Here is a 15931-nt window from a genome sequence, read left to right as displayed (position 1 = left end):
AAAAAATATGGAAAGTGGCCAAGGAAGCCGGGATAGCTGGGCAAGTGATAAACTGAAAATAGAAATCCAGACTCGCTTCATAAACATTACATTATTATGTATATGGTACAAGATATATCAACAGTACACAGCAACCCGAATCTCCTAGCAGGTCCAACCAGAAACAAAGCAAAAACATCAAAACCTGCTTTTCCCCGACACCAAGCATTTGATTCCATCCAGTTCATCAACAGCCATGGAAAAGGAAACATAACAAAGGAATCTAAATATTTTCACTCTCAGTCCACCTCTACCCTTCTTAAGCGGCTGATGGGGCAGTCACATATTGCACCACACCAGCTTCCGACAGAGCCTCAATGAAGGGCTGCATGTTCACCCCTTCACCTTCAGCACCGCCCACAACAGCTGCTCTTGTTCCTGCTCTTGCTCCTGGTGCCGATGGTTTCTTGTAATCCAACGACGTGTCGTTGTATATGTCCCACCATTTCTTCACCAACATCTTTATGTCCTCCCTCTCCATGTTCTCCTCCTTCCCTGTGTACCTCCACGGCTTTGATCCCTGCAGTGCAACAATTAATATTCAATCAATCGTTCAATCATTTTCGGAAATTAATCAAACCCTTTAATTGATATTTGAATTATAAGACTTACTGCTGCACAATAATGCACCACTTTCACTTTGTCAAGCTCCACATTCTCCGGGTGTCGCCACAACATTGCGAGGACCAAATTGTAAGCCAAAGGAATTGGCTTGTAGATTTTCCTGAAGAACATGTTCAGATAGTCCTGCTCCGCAAATGGGGTGGGAGGAGTCACTTTGAGAGTGTTCAAGAGGTCATGGTAGGTTTCGAGGTCGGGCTCGAACACAAACATGCCGGCGTTGAAGTAAAGTGAGGGTGGTGGGCCCAGCTCCGATGTGGGCCACTGCATCTTCTCCGGGCACTGCTGGCAGTACCCGATCTTGTACTGCGGCGTGTGACTCCATGTTTTCTCGCAAAAGCAATCCATCACTGCGTAGAAGTGGCCGTCTGGCAGATCAAACAGGTGATCTATGTTGTCGTACACCTGAATGTCCCCGTCCAAATATATCATCTTGCTATACTCCACAAACTGCAAATTTCATCCCAAAAAAAAAAAAAAAAAAAAAAAAAAAAAAAAAAAAATTAGTATATACATCTTACAAATCCACTCAAATTATAAGACATGTTTTATTATACAATAGTCTAAATTAGGCATTTGAAGTTGGGTGCAAGCGGCAGTTCAATGCCTAACTAACATAACTTGCATATGTAATGACATGCTTAATTTAGAATAATTCTTAAATAAAGATCAAGAGATCTAGGTAACAAATCTAAGTAACAATCCAATTAAAATATAAAATGGGCTATATGTTTTATTTCTAATTTAAACTCTAACAAATTGTGGGTTTCATATAATCAACCAACCAAATATTATGTACACACAAAAGAAATGAAAGAGTCAACCAAATGTTTAAAGAAATAAGTTTTTTATGTCGCCTACCTGCCACGTGTAAGAACTAGAGCAGCGCAAATTATACGCGTAACTAAAAGAGCACATAATTATATGGCATGGCCACGTAAGCAAGCTAAAGAACGTACCTCCCAAATTCGGAGTTTGGAATAGTTGATTACGTAATAGGCCATAGCGAACTGGGTCTGGTTCTCGGGCGGGCAAACGGGTTCGATCTCTCGGACTATGCAACCCTGTGACTCCAGAATACGACGGTGCTCTTGAGGGACGTCGGGCAAGACCGCAACGACCAATGGATACGCCGTTTTGACCTTCCTCAATCCCTTGGCCAATCCGACGACGCCTTTCACGTAGTCGCCGTTGCCGGCCAAAAAGGTTACGTATGCCCGGCTGGGCAGGGTGGCGGGTATGGTGAAACCCGACTTAGCGACGCCGGTGGGGACGAGTTCAGGAGCCATTGTGTGGTAGTGACGTGTCCAAGGGAGAAGGGAACGAGGTTGATAGAGGAAGAAGGCCTTGACTCTTGCAAAGAGAGAGAGAGAGAGAGAGAGAGAGAGAGAGAGAGAGCTAGCTGGAGATGGCGAGAAAGAGGCAGAGATCGATGGCTTTTAAACTGCTCTGGAGGGATGATGATGCTGTTGGGGTGGGAGGGGGTTTATATAAGCATTGGAATGAAATTAAATTTGCCCGAAATTTTAGGTTAATGCAGTACATCTTCTGGGATGGCCTTGGGCTGTTTTCTATACACGTGTCTCTGTGAATTCATCCTACGGTCAGGGGCTGCTCCGGGAAAGTTCTGGAAAGGACCTCAACTTAATCGTGACAATTTTATTTATAAAAAAAAACTGTGGCATCGAAGACGCTCGAAGGTCTATTTCCATATTTGCTACAGTTCGTTTTGAGTTGGAAATTGAAAACCGATGCGGTTGGGTGTAGAGCCACGTGTAGGGTGGTATTTTATTTACAAGCAACAAAGGTTAATTAGGTTTTTATGAAGAATAATCTAAATCATCGCAGACACTGCTTTTTTATTCAACTGTTGAAACCATGACATTCGAATTAATTTTGAAGAAAATTCTCATCTCACTTACTTTTACGTATTTATTAAAACAAATAAATACAACTGAATACAAAATTGGAATGAAAAAAGGGTCACAAATTTGCATAATCAAGCTCCCTCTAAAAGTGTCGAGATTTAAACACCAACACCTCTAAATTGTCAAGATTAGATAAGTCGGTGGCATGCCATTATAGTTTAAAGAAAGGCATAACTATGAAATTGAAAAGATGGTAGAGAATAACACATTTGAGCACCGTTTAAATCGACATGATTCTTTCTTTGTCCTAAATAGGTTGAATATGAATTTTGACTTGGAGTCAACAACCAATCAGACATCGACTCTCTTTTCATTTGTTGCTGGTAATTTGCTACAACTTACTACCAGACGAAGACTGAAATGAAAAAGAAAGGACACCCCAAATTATATTTGTTCGTGGAAAAAGAGAGACAAGGAAATGTGGGGCATTCTAAGAGGTTCCATTGCATGCATCAAATTCGTGGGCCCGAGACTGTGCCACTTGTCAAAATGGGCCCCAATGTTGAGTTCTCCTCCTCTATCATCTTGAACTTTCCTATGCTTTGTTCACTAGCAGCATCCATTCTAGCAAAATCTACCAATCCCTTGCAACTTCACTTCCCTCCTTGATTTACTCCTATTTATGCTAATTACAATTTACCCATACTTAAATAATCTCATAATTACTACTCAACTATCATTTAGTAATTATGACTTGAGATGTAAAAACAGAGAACTCGCCGTCCCGTGACGTGAGTAGCGGTGTTGGGGTTGGGCATGATGAGTTGACGACAGATGTGAAATGGCACGACGTTTTGCTTTCTTTTTACTTGTTGATGATAGCCTCGGAAGGGCCCAGGTCAGGGTTCTTGTTGTTTGGGCTTCAGCCAGCTTCTCAACCCAAAGAAGGGTTCTTGGGCCTCACTTTCTCTACCCATTTTTCCATAAAAACTCTGCTGCTAATTAATTGTTGGTCTCGGGTTCATTTAGGTTGGGTTAAAATTTAATTATTATAAGTTTTATATTGTTCATTGGAATTTTAAAGCTCAATGACCAAACAAAGGCGTTTATTATTATTTTTTACCTTGAAAACAATATATAATAATATTTTAGAAAAGTGCTGCCATATAATTGAAATCGACCAATTCAAATTGTCTATTTCAATAAAACGAACCCATCCAATTCAATTCGATTCCATTGTACTTTAGGATCCAACCAGTTTTAGTAATGGAGAAAAACAATATTGAACTATGAAATAATTCTCATAAAATCCAACTAAATTGGATTCAATTGGATATCATAACTAAATTTGTAGTTCAATCTAATATTGTTGATTTTAGAATGAGAGATTCAATCCAATACACCAAATTATTGAAAAGAAAATAAATGAACGTGAAATGTGTAATGTATTGTTGAAGTATTTTAAACATTTTGACAGATACAGACTTAATTAAGTTGGTTAGAGAGAATGTACTCCTTATTTTGAATCCGAGTTTGAATACCCCTATCCGTAATTTAGCTTGTATGTTAAAAAACAAAAAAAACGTTTCGTTGCCACGGTGTTCATTCTGGTTAGCCGTATTACATCAATCCGCAAGACAGATCCAAACTGCTATTTCATTAGCTTCGTCTCCTCTACAAGCGCCCCACTCCTCTTCTCTTTATAAAATAAAATTATTTTCTTCGCTTTCTCCTCTTCCTCCACCTCATCGTCTTCTTCTTCTCTAACGGTAAGGGCTTAGATCTTACCAGCTTGACCTTTTTATTGCTATTTTTTTCTTTGAATTCTGTTTGATAGTTATGTTGTGTATTTAGGCTTTGGTTGAGTAGAAAAATCGTTTTGCATTCTAGATCTGTGGTTTTCAAAATGTCTTTGATCTCTTCAATTTTATTGGATTTTATCGGGATGCAATCGTTTGGGTGATTTAAGCTTTGTTCGGTGTCGCATGAGATTGTGGTGATTATAAGGTAGATCTTTTAGTTTGATTTCATCTTGTTGCCTGTTTTGATGAGATACAGTTTCAGTGAGAATTTTATTTCAGTAATTCTTCAATTTTGTAAGGCCATCTGAAATATCTTTAGATTCGTTAGAGTTCATGAACATAACATTTCAAATGAAGTTTTAATTTGTTGGATCTGATTTTAGCTTGCAGTTTAATTGCATTTGGGGAAAATTTAGTTTGTTATGTGAAAATTGTTGCTGACTTGGGATTGTAAAATGAAGTTCTCTTCCCAATTAGGTTGTATATAGAGAATTATATGGTGGAGTGACAAGATCCCATGCAAACCAAATGTGGATTTGAGCCTTTGATGCATATAGTTGAGCCACGGATTCCGAATGTTCACACATTTAGTCTCTCACTTTGTGCTGAGTTCTGTTTGCACACATGCTCAAATTTGATATTTTTATTTTTTCTTATAATCAAGCTCACGTGTGATTTGAGTGATGCAAAAATGATGGAAGATCATGATGCTTCGTTATGCCCTTCTCCATCTTTCTGATTACTTTGGGTTGTCTGATTTTTATTCTTAGTTTTGTGACATTTCACGAGACTTTCATTTTGAAGGTGCTCCTCTAATATTTGTTTTTACTGCCTTTCAGTTGGTGGCTGTCAATAATCTTCAAGTGAATCAAGATGGTAACAATCTGACCTTTCTTAGTTTTCCATTTAATTTTTGAGTGATGTTCTCAGTGGAGTAATGATTATCTGGTTTTGGTGATTGATATTAGTATTATTCATACATTTTAACCACTCAACATGGAAAACTATACTGTATGCAAGTTCGATTGAAGATGCCACAGAAAAATAAATATACGAGTATAAATTTCTGAGGCTCAGTCAGTTCAACTTGGATCCAGAATAGTTTATGGTAATTGTATGAGTTTATAATCATGTAATTCATTGTGTTTCTCTTCAGTTAAATGCGAAGAGTTTTCCTTGTTGAGTGGTTTAAATGTGTATAAACAACTTAAGAATGTTGTCCCTAATAATTTTTTGTTTTCTTGGAATATCTCTTCTCATTTTCCCCTCTTTTTGTAATTTAGGTTGTGCTCGCTTCTTCAATTATAAGCAAGTCTGGGAAAGGTGAGTTCTGTGCATTTTTCTTATGTTTCTGTGGGTTTCTGTTGGTTGATAATAATAATTCTTGCCTTTTCCTTTGTCTACATAAAGTACACATGAGGAAGTGTAGGAATTGTTGATTGGTGAAATAAATAAGAATGACACTTGATTGAATTAGGAAATTGATACACCCTTGAAGGCAGTCTGAGCTGTGTCTCATGCACTAGTGCACTAAGGTTTAACCAAACAATTACAGTGGTTTGTCTATGTCATTGAGATTCACAAGACTCGCATACAATCTTGGTGATGAATTTAGTCAATGGAGTTTCTTGCAATAAGAGAGAGAGAAATGAGATGGCTTTGGGGATGATACAGGAATTAAAGATAATCCAGGTTTTCATTTTCTGTTTTGTTATGCCGTATCTGGGGGTTATTAAAAGGAAAGAAATAGTTGTACTTTTGGCTGAGCTATTTTAACATCACTTTCTTTTGCCTTAATTTGACTTGCTAGTAACTAATTTGTTGCAACGGTGCATATCATTAGAGCTGTTAAAATTTTATCTATATTTATTATCTATTTTTTATTTTGCAGTGCTTGTTTCTAGGCAGTTTGTGGATATGTCTCGTATAAGAATTGAGGGTCTTCTTGCGGCTTTCCCTAAGTTGGTAGGCACCGGCAAACAACATACATATGTTGAGACAGAAAATGTGCGCTATGTTTACCAGCCGATAGAATCTTTGTACTTGCTACTTGTTACAAACAAGCAGAGCAATATATTGGAAGATTTGGAGACTTTGCGGCTGCTCTCTAAACTTGTATCCTTCTTACGCTGGCCTATGATTGTTTTCATGTTGTTTTAATGACTCGACTACTTGGATCCATCAGTCATTGCTGTTTTTTGGCAGAACAATTGACTTGTTGCTATGATAGTGATAAAATATTAGAATCGATGTAGATCCTTTCTTTATTTATTTGATTTATGTGCTCATGCCTTCATTTATTATTCCCCCACTCCACTGGGAACTGCGATTCACATCACGCATCTTGGTTCATGGTTTGTGGCCATTCTGTTCTTCCAAACGGGTACTCTCAACTTACCATGATAAATGGTGAAGAAAAAGGATTTTAAATGTGAAAAGTAAATAAAGCTGGAAGTTAGGGCAAAGTTTGTGTATACAGTTTCTGGTCTTCTCATCCTATGTATATGTACGCAAGTGTTTGTGTTTTTTTTGCATGCATGTAGATGTATGGATGTTCCTTCAAGTTATGCCCGAGCAACCGAAGTAACAAGTCTAACAATGTGCACCATTTACTTGCCATAACGTACCATGGTTCTGTTTGGCCATAAGTTATTTTTGAGCCATGTCTTTTCTTTTCTGGATTTTTAACCATCGAGTTGATTCCTTAAGCGTTTTTAGGTACCTGAATATTCTTTGTCCCTAGATGAAGAAGGTATATGCAGGACAGCATTCGAGCTGATTTTTGCTTTTGATGAAGTCATCTCTCTTGGGCACAAGGAAAATGTGACTGTTGCACAGGTTAAGCAGTACTGTGAGATGGAGAGTCATGAAGAGAAGTTGCACAAGCTCGTAATGCAGAGCAAGATAAACGAAACCAAGGATGTTATGAAACGGAAAGCTAGTGAGATTGACAAAAGCAAGGTAATTATTTAGGGCCCTGTGATGGCTCCTGTAGTGGCTTTGTGCTTTGCTTTGCAAGCCTCCTGTTTAACAATACTATGTCATGTTTCTCTGCAGATTGATAGGGGCAGAGTTGAAAAGGGTGGATTTATGTCTTTACAGTCAATGGGATCTGGAAGAATTGAGAGTGCCTTTAGTGATATGAGCATATCTAGTAGTGGAAGTGGTGGTTTCGGAGGTGGTTCTGGTTTTGGATTGAGCACTGATATTGACTCATTTTCTACGAAGACCAAAGGTTTGTGTCTCTATTTGTCTGCATGAATCTGTGATTCATTCTGATATTAGTGAGCTGTGGTGATGGTGGTGTGTGGTACATGATTTAAAATTCTTATTTGATTATGATATGCGTAAACCATATGATGTAGTTCCCTGATGTTAGTTAAAATGCTATATTTGTTAAGCTGTTCTTATATAGTATGTGTAGGAAAACATTGAAAGCACATAATATACAAGATTTCTATCGGCCACCTTTGTGCCTTTCACATTCATTTTTTATTGTATAATTAAGTCTACTTGTTTTTACCATGTACACTTCTATCGTCAGGTCGTCCACCTTCATCTGCCACCGCTCCTCCAAAGGGTTTAGGTATGCAGCTGGGAAAATCACAAAGGACCAACCAATTTTTAGAGTCCCTGAAAGCAGAGGGAGAGGTGATTCTTGAAGATGTACAGCCAAAAGCAGGCCAGTCTAAATCAGCTGCTCCACCTCTAACTGATCCCGTCACTTTGAATGTTGAAGAGAAGCTCAACGTTACACTTAAACGTGATGGTGGAATGAGCAACTTTGATGTTCAGGGGACATTATCTCTGCAAATTCTTAACCAAGAAGATGCACTTATCCAAGTCCAGGTATTGTGTGAAATATTACCATGGGCATAATCGAGGTGGTAGTTTTAGTTTTAACATTTCAGTGTTCATGATGATGTTTAAGTAGCACATCTTACAACTGAGTTATTTGATTACTAGGCTTGCTCTAAATCAGATAGAAACTTCATAATTATCCTTTCCATGGGATGGGAGACTTCTAGAGCTGTGTATTTTGAATGTTGTCTTTTGAAGTAGGTCATGCTTTGTGTAATTGCAATGTGTTTTGTCTTATTTTCAGATTGAAACTGGTGCAAATCCTGGCATCCTTTTCAAAACACACCCTAACATGAACAAAGAACTGTTCTCCAATGAAAATATTCTAGGCCTAAGGGATCCTTCTAGGCCTTTTCCCACCGGTCAAGCTGGTGATGCAGGAGGTGTTGGTCTTTTGAAATGGAGAATGCAGACTGCAGACGAGTCAATGGTGCCCCTGACAAGTGGGTTCCAAGTATTTTCATCATCTTGATGCACAATTTATCTTGTATGCTCTGATCATTAAATATCAATCTATCTTTGTTGCAGTCAACTGTTGGCCCTCTGTTTCTGGGAATGAAACTTATGTCAACATTGAATACGAAGCTTCACAGATGTTTGATCTGCGAAATGTTGTCATCTCAGTACCTCTGCCAGCTCTTCGAGAGGCTCCACGAGTAAGCCAGGTTGATGGTGAATGGAGGTGAGAAAAGTCAACTTTATTTTTCTTATTTACTCTAGCTTTTGGCATCTTGGATTGCAGCCATACTCACTGAATATGGTCGTTGTTTTACTGGTACCAAATGTTCCACTGTGAACATGAATGTGGATACAGAGGGATTCTTTTCTGATTGGTACCTTACATTAAACTGTGTGGCTGTGATTTTATGGACATGCTCATAATCCTAGGGTCCTGATTCAGGGTGGACTTAAGATGATATTTGTGAGATACTGTTTCCAGTGCTTTTTTATTTTTATTTTAAATTCATGATTCTCTAAGTGGTGGTTACGTGAAAGATGTTTTAAATTGATTTTTTACCTTTGATGCTTCCTTGAGTTTAAGTTGCATCAATAGAATGGTAAAATTGTGATTTAAAAATTTATTTATGGGAAAGCAAATTTTTTTTTACATAAAAAGGAAGAGGAAGAATGAATTCGGTGCTTATATATATGTATATAGTATATAAAACCATATAATATATATACATTTTGTGTGTGTGTATTCTATCTGCATTTGAAGAATTATTTTTAGTCACATCGATCTCTAGTCAAGTTTTCTGCTGATTGTAAATTGTAAATGCTGTCCTGTGTGGCTTTGAAACTGTAGTTCAATGGAAAATAAAATCTGGCTCTATTAGTATAACTCTAACAACATTGTCCTGTAGTGTGTAGAACTTTACAATCATTACTAGTTATAGTGGTTTAACTTTTCTGATAACAAGCCTGGAACTAGGAATTTTTGGTGGCTGCAATTTTGAGTATACATGGGTTCACATACTGTCAATTTTGTGATATCTTTACTTTCATTAAGTAGTTTTGTGGAAAATTTTCTTTTTTCATTTCCTTTTTTATATATTTCTTGCTGGAAGTACCCGTGATCCCATGAACAAGGGTAGGATATAGGTACCCCCATACGTCATCCTTTTGTGTAGATGTTGGTACCGGATACTAACATGGAAAAAACCTGGGAATATGCTGGGAAATAGGTCCAGGACTATGCCTGGTGTCCCTGCTATCATGTGATGGTGATGGTATTACTCCTGGAGCAAAAGGATTGAAACATTCACTGCTTTTTTGGAATTTATATTTCTTATATTTGATATCAACATTTGCATTGCAGATATGATTCAAGGAATTCAACATTGGAGTGGTCCATACTTCTTGTTGATAACTCGAACCGCAGGTCTGCAAATGCTCTGATTCTTTTGGGTTGTTAAATAGTCCTTGTATACTAGCATTAATGAGATTGTTATCTTTCTGGAATCCTTGGCAGTGGATCGATGGAATTTGTTGTTCCCCCAGCAGACTCATCTGTATTTTTCCCTATTTCTGTGCGCTTCTCCGCCACTAGTACATTCAGTGACCTGAAGGTACAACTGCTTGACTTTGATTTCTTGATGAAGATCCTTGTGCTATCATACTTTCCTCATTTTGGTGAATTTAAATAACACATGCTATAAGCGCAAATACTCTGTTGAGTCCATTGTCTCGTACTTTACTCATTTTGATGGACTTAAATAACTATAAGTGCGACTACTTTGTTGATTCCATTGCGGATGTTATACCGCTAGGCTTTTTGGCCTACTATGTTATTAGGTACCACAGGAATTGGGGAAGTATTATATTGCTCTAATTTCTATCATACTGGTGAGAACTCACTGCTTCACACGCCACTAACACGCATGGGCCGCAGAGTTATTATTATCTTCCTATTTATTATGCATATCTGTAGTCCACTTGAAACATGGCTAATTCTCAAACTTCATGTGGAAGTCTTTGGGTGTGTGGTCAGTCCACTCAAGGACTCCATAGCATACGTGAATAAGCAAAAATGTTTTAATTTTCGGTGCATGTAATGGCCAGTCTGATTCTTGACCGAGGTTAGAAAAGACTTCCAAACTTGTGTACCGTATAATTTCCTTCTGAGATTGATTAGAGATCTTCTGCCACATATAATTTATTTTCACTATCATGAATAGGCCACTTATTCTCTAATGGTATTGACGGTTTATAAATTGGAACCTGATCTTATGCCATAACTTACATCTGACTTTTCTTTCTAGTAGCATTTACGTTAGATTGTACTTGAGAAGTTTTTTTAGCCACAAAGCTTTTTCTCAATTCTTTCCTGAACATCTTGTGTTTTGGCATAATTTGCGTCATATTCATACTTGTATAAAATTTGCCAATGTCAACTTTATTTTGCAGGTTGTGAACATTTTACCTCTGCAAGGTGGACACCCTCCCAAGTTCTCTCAAAGAACGCAGTTGATCACAGAGAATTACCAAGTGGTGTGACCTGTTGGGTTGTCAGTTTGCAACTAGATTATCAGTTTCTGCTACATTTTTGGACACGGATTAAATTCTAAATCAACAATTTGTACTTTTTGGTGTTTTTTCCCCCATTTAATTTGAGATGAAGGATGCCAAGAGTTACATTTTTATAAATTTGAACCTAATGTTCTTAGGATGCTTATACAATCTAGTCTTTCATGTGTGTATCTGCCAGACTTTGGATACTATAAATCTTCATGTCATTTGATTCTGTACATCAGTTTTTATCCCGACTTTATACTTCAATTGCATATTGATCCACCTTTGTCTTTTCATACGGTAGTCTCAACTTGAATCACAAGGATCAATTCATGAATGAAAGTTTTGATGGCTATCCATGATTCATCGATCATCTACTTTATTGTGATAGATGAAAGATTTTATTCTATTTTTATACAAGCAATAGTCTAAATTAATTTAATCTCATTAATTTAATCTATTGGGAGGGAGACTCGAATACCCCAGTTTCCATAGGCCAACTATAGGCTACCCCAGTCTCAATCCCAGCCATCTCCGCCCGGCCCAAGTTTAAGATCTAGTTCCGCCACTAGACACCTCGAGCAAAACAAAACATAAAAGCTCTTGGTTGTAACCATTTTTGATAAGTGTATTATTTCCTATATTTTTATACCTTTTATATTTAGCTTTTGTAGAGATAATTAATTAAAAAGAGTCTTGCTACTTTATTTTTTTTATTTTCACCTATTCTGCGCCTTTGGAATGGTTTTGATGGAAAATCGACTTTTCGAATGAATTTTAGTGCAAGGCCAATTGGAGAAGAAAGATAAGACATTGAAGATCATTGTGTCAAATTTTCATAATTTTCAATCAAACCAATTGCTCCAGAATCACAAGTCAAGACAGCCTAAGTTGAAATCCTGTTAGAACTAAATTGCTGTGGAATATTGAAGAGTTGAAGACTTTCCCGATTTTTCCTCTTGGCATACGATATATGCTTGGAAAGCTTAGAAATAAAGCTACAATTTCCATATTTTTCCAGAATTTTTTAAGAAGTGGAACGACCCCAAAATGTGGGTCCAAGTTGGATGAAGTGTTTCCGAGTCAAAGAAGGATTCTTTCCTAGTTTGTTTCCTTAATTGTTTAGGATTTTGTTTTGTTTTAGGAGAGTTTTTCCAAACCTTTTTACAGTAGGTTTAATTATTTTATACTATATAAGGCCAACATAAGATCTCTCTTCAAACCACCTTTTCATACACCCACAAAAATACTAGAGAGAGGCGCGAGTACTGCTGCCGTGTCCTTGGAGCTTTCAAATGTGGTGCTGTGGAGATTCTTGAGATAAGGTCCATCATCCGAATTGGTTTAATGACAATGAATATTTTGTTTATCTTTATTGTCTTCATGAATTAATTTCCCTTGATAGGGCTACGATGTAGCCTAACCATGAACTCTTAAGTTTTATAGTTTATATTAATTTCTTATTTCTATATTCATGTTGAGTATTTGTTATTGTTATTAATGCTTTGAATATCTTGCCAATATTTAATTGATTTGATCATCCGGAGACTGAGAAGAGATGTTTGGTGATTGTCTTGTAACAAATACCATATTTTGAATGAGTGCCAGAGAGGGACTAACCTGATTCATGCAGTTTTCTTGCAGGTTTTCATAGAACTTAATGGGTTATTGATTTTCTAAATTCGTTGCTCGAGAGAGAATGGATTGCTAATTAAAAATACTTTTGGTTGAGCTCGAAAGGGGATATCAAATGAATTAAGGGAAACCAATTGTCAACATGGATAGTAATTAGGGTTAGCCATAAGAATTAAGTGGAATTGGTTATGGTGAAATTGGATGCTCTAGTGCCTCATAAACTTGATTCTCAACCGTTACTTAAATTGTTATGTTGAATAATTATTTTAATTTAGTTAACTGATAAATCTTCTTAATCAATCGTTTGAATAAACACTTGAGTTAATCATAATTGGTAGTTAATAGGACAATATGGTCTATGTGGGAATGTACTCTACTTATTTCTATATTTCTTGTGCGAATTGTGTACTTGCAATTATTTTACAATTCACACAATTGCAATTATTTCAGAGATTGCAAGCGCACAATTATAATATAATTAACCGAAGAGTTTATTCAAATGATTGATTAAGAAGATTTTATCAATTAACTAAATTAAAATAATTATTAAAAATAACAATTTAAGTAATGATTAAGAATCAAGTTTATGATGCACTAGAGCATCTGATTTCACCATAATCATTTCCACTTATATTTTTATAGCTAATTAACCCTAACTACTACTCATGTTGACAGTTGGTTTCCCTTAATTCATTCGATATCCCCAATCGAGCTCAACCAAAAGTATTCTCAATTAACAACCCATTCTCTCTTGAGCAACAAAAAATTTAAAAAATCAAGAACCCATTAAGTTCTATGAAAACATGCAAGAAAAATGCATGAATTATTTTAGTCCCTCTCGGACATGCATTCAAAACATGATATTTGTTATAAGACAGCTGCCAAACATCTCCTCTCAGTCTCCGTCTGGATCAACAAATCAATTAAATATTGGCCAAATATTCAAAGCATTAAGAACAATAACAAATACTCAACATGGAATAGAAACTAGAAATTAATATAAACTATAAAAATTAAGTATTCATGGTTAGACTACACTTTAGCCCTAGTACAGAAAATTAGTACGACAACAAAGATAAACAAAATATTCATTGTGATTAAACCAATTCAAACGATGGACTTGGTCTCAGGAATTTCCATAGCAACACCTTCGAAAGCTCCAATTACTCTAGAGTCTCAAAATCTGTATTGTGTATTAGAAGGTTACTTTGACACAATTGGCAAGTCCTGACAGATTATTTGTATTCATAGTCCAATCCGGTATAGTATATGGTGTCCTATCTTGGGGAGAAACTTGTATTGTATACCCTCATCTTGCAGGCAAGCTTTTTTCCCCTATCTTGTTGAAAATACTAGTATGTGTTCAATTTTTGTGATCCAACCTTCTAAATGAGGCCTAAAGGCGATGGTCCCCAATCACTCAAAGAAAGGCAAGGGGAAAAACAGCCTCGACGTTTTTCAAGATTTTATAACAATTAGGCGTTAGTTTGGCGAGGGTTGAAGATTATATTATTATGCATATATAATTATGCCTTGAGCTCTGCAGCCTATCAATATATTATTATTATATATAGTGTATGAGACCAATGGGGCACTATAAACAGCAGATCCAAGAGACTTATTTGGAAGTTTGAGCAGACCCATAAAGAGGACAAGAAACCTCACCATGTCTAAGCCAAGGTAAGAAATTCAAAATATTTCTTTTTGTATCTCAACCTTATTGGATCTTCCAGCTGAGTTCCAGTGTTAATTTTCTTGTAACATCATTTCAAGTGCTTGATCAGTTAACTTGGATTTTGGACATCATATTCCTTTTCAATCTCACAATCACAAACACCTTCAAATTCCATGCCTTAATCAAAATGCGTGCTCTTAATGTAAACAAATATATACAATTATGATTTTATAGGTTGGAGGGCAAGGTGGCCCTTATCACAGGTGCAGCCGGCGGGATTGGTGAGGAGGCAGTGAGACTATTTGCAGAAAATGGAGCCTTTGTTGTTGCTGCTGACATTCAAGATGAATTGGGTCCTCACGTTGTCGCCTCAATAGGCTCCGAAAGAGTTAGCTATTGCCACTGTGATGTAAGAGATGAAAACCAAGTTGAGAAAACAGTGAACTACACATTGGACAAATATGGCAGCCTAGACATTTTGTTCAGCAATGCAGGTGTCATGGGTCCAATGACTGGCATATTAGACCTTGACATTCAAGGCTTTGACAACACCATGGCCACGAACGTTCGCGGTGTTGCTGCAACAATCAAGCACGCGGCGCGTGCCATGGTGGCTCGAAAGGTACATGGTTCAATCATATGCACAACAAGTGTGGCAGCTTCTCTTGGAGGCACAGCTCCACATGCTTACACAACTTCAAAACATGCTCTGTTGGGTTTGGTGAGAGGAGCTTGCAGTGAGCTTGGGGCTTATGGGATCAGAGTGAATAGCATTTCCCCATTTGGAGTTGCAACCCCTCTTTCATGTAAAGCTTACAATTTGCAGCCAAGTGAGGTGGAGGCTAATAGCTCTGCCATAGCCAACTTGAAGGGCATTGTGTTGAAGGCTAGGCATGTGGCGGAGGCTGCTCTGTTTCTTGCTAGTGATGAATCTGTTTATGTTAGTGGACACAACTTGGTTGTCGATGGAGGCTTCACGGTGGTTGATCATAGTTATTCGGCCAACTAGAACTGTGGTTTGTTGTCGCTCAAGGAGCCAACTTTTTTAATGTATGGTTGGCATTTTGATTATTATTTTTTGTTGTTGCTTCTTTTCTACGTTAAACAGAGTTTTCTGTTCTAAAGTCAAACTTTGTTAGCAGTAATTCCCATGTGCGCTTTCCTTGTAATCTGCAATGTGATCTATTTTGTAGCTTCCACTTCATAAATCCATCGATCATGTCTTTTGTCTCGCCCTTGTTCAAGCCTCCTTCCCCCATTATACACTCTTTTTCTAATGAATTAAAGAAAGCGAAAACAGTACAGTTGAAAAGAAATCAAGCTATAGTTATAGTAGGTACATTGAACCATTGAAAACCGATGTTTGTATTGTATATTTCTGACAAAAACCATTATAATTATTTGGACATCATTTTATG

At 37.1% G+C, this 15931-nt stretch overlaps 3 protein-coding genes across 3 annotated transcripts; 2 read left to right on the top strand and 1 right to left on the bottom strand.

Moving 5' to 3' along the window:
- Nucleotides 1–45: 45 nt before the first annotated feature.
- LOC117621604 (galactinol synthase 1) lies at nucleotides 46–2121 on the bottom strand. Its single transcript, XM_034352173.1, has 3 exons — nucleotides 1620–2121; nucleotides 652–1110; nucleotides 46–559 (listed from the first exon to the last, which is right to left on the bottom strand). Exons 1-3 carry the CDS (start codon nucleotides 1947–1949, stop codon nucleotides 299–301), a joined length of 1050 nt encoding a protein of 349 aa, XP_034208064.1. The 5' UTR covers nucleotides 1950–2121; the 3' UTR covers nucleotides 46–298.
- Nucleotides 2122–4105: 1984 nt separating this feature from the next.
- On the top strand, nucleotides 4106–11454 carry LOC117621273 (coatomer subunit delta). Its single transcript, XM_034351649.1, has 12 exons — nucleotides 4106–4297; nucleotides 5170–5206; nucleotides 5614–5653; nucleotides 6222–6445; nucleotides 7049–7291; nucleotides 7388–7565; nucleotides 7875–8179; nucleotides 8436–8634; nucleotides 8720–8873; nucleotides 10011–10073; nucleotides 10164–10260; nucleotides 11099–11454. The coding sequence occupies exons 2-12, from the start codon at nucleotides 5204–5206 to the stop codon at nucleotides 11186–11188; spliced, it is 1596 nt and encodes a 531-aa protein (XP_034207540.1). The 5' UTR covers nucleotides 4106–4297; nucleotides 5170–5203; the 3' UTR covers nucleotides 11189–11454.
- A 3000-nt stretch (nucleotides 11455–14454) lies between these two features.
- Nucleotides 14455–15522, top strand: LOC117622883 (short-chain dehydrogenase reductase 3b-like). Its single transcript, XM_034353679.1, has 2 exons — nucleotides 14455–14518; nucleotides 14748–15522. Exons 1-2 carry the CDS (start codon nucleotides 14505–14507, stop codon nucleotides 15520–15522), a joined length of 789 nt encoding a protein of 262 aa, XP_034209570.1. The 5' UTR covers nucleotides 14455–14504.
- Nucleotides 15523–15931: the final 409 nt, after the last annotated feature.

The sequence above is a fragment of the Prunus dulcis genome, chromosome 3 (genome assembly GCF_902201215.1).
Source record: "Prunus dulcis chromosome 3, ALMONDv2, whole genome shotgun sequence".
Lineage (NCBI taxonomy): Eukaryota > Viridiplantae > Streptophyta > Magnoliopsida > Rosales > Rosaceae > Prunus > Prunus dulcis.
Note: the sequence above shows the minus strand (reverse complement) of the source record. Positions and strands in the feature narration are given on the sequence as shown.

What these genes read in the sequence shown, in the direction of transcription:
- LOC117621604 (XM_034352173.1), bottom strand. Translation starts at nt 1,949, where the DNA reads ATGGCTCCTGAACTCGTCCCCACCGGCGTCGCTAAGTCGGGTTTCACC. An exon ending in CCAAACTCCGAATTTGGGAG is followed by an intron (nt 1,111 to 1,619) that starts GTACGTTCTTTA and finishes TGAAATTTGCAG; the next exon opens with TTTGTGGAGTATAGCAAGAT. An exon ending in TGGTGCATTATTGTGCAGCA is followed by an intron (nt 560 to 651) that starts GTAAGTCTTATA and finishes GTTGCACTGCAG; the next exon opens with GGATCAAAGCCGTGGAGGTA.
- LOC117621273 (XM_034351649.1), top strand. An exon ending in ATGCACTTATCCAAGTCCAG is followed by an intron (nt 8,180 to 8,435) that starts GTATTGTGTGAA and finishes TCTTATTTTCAG; the next exon opens with ATTGAAACTGGTGCAAATCC. An exon ending in GTCAATGGTGCCCCTGACAA is followed by an intron (nt 8,635 to 8,719) that starts GTGGGTTCCAAG and finishes TCTTTGTTGCAG; the next exon opens with TCAACTGTTGGCCCTCTGTT.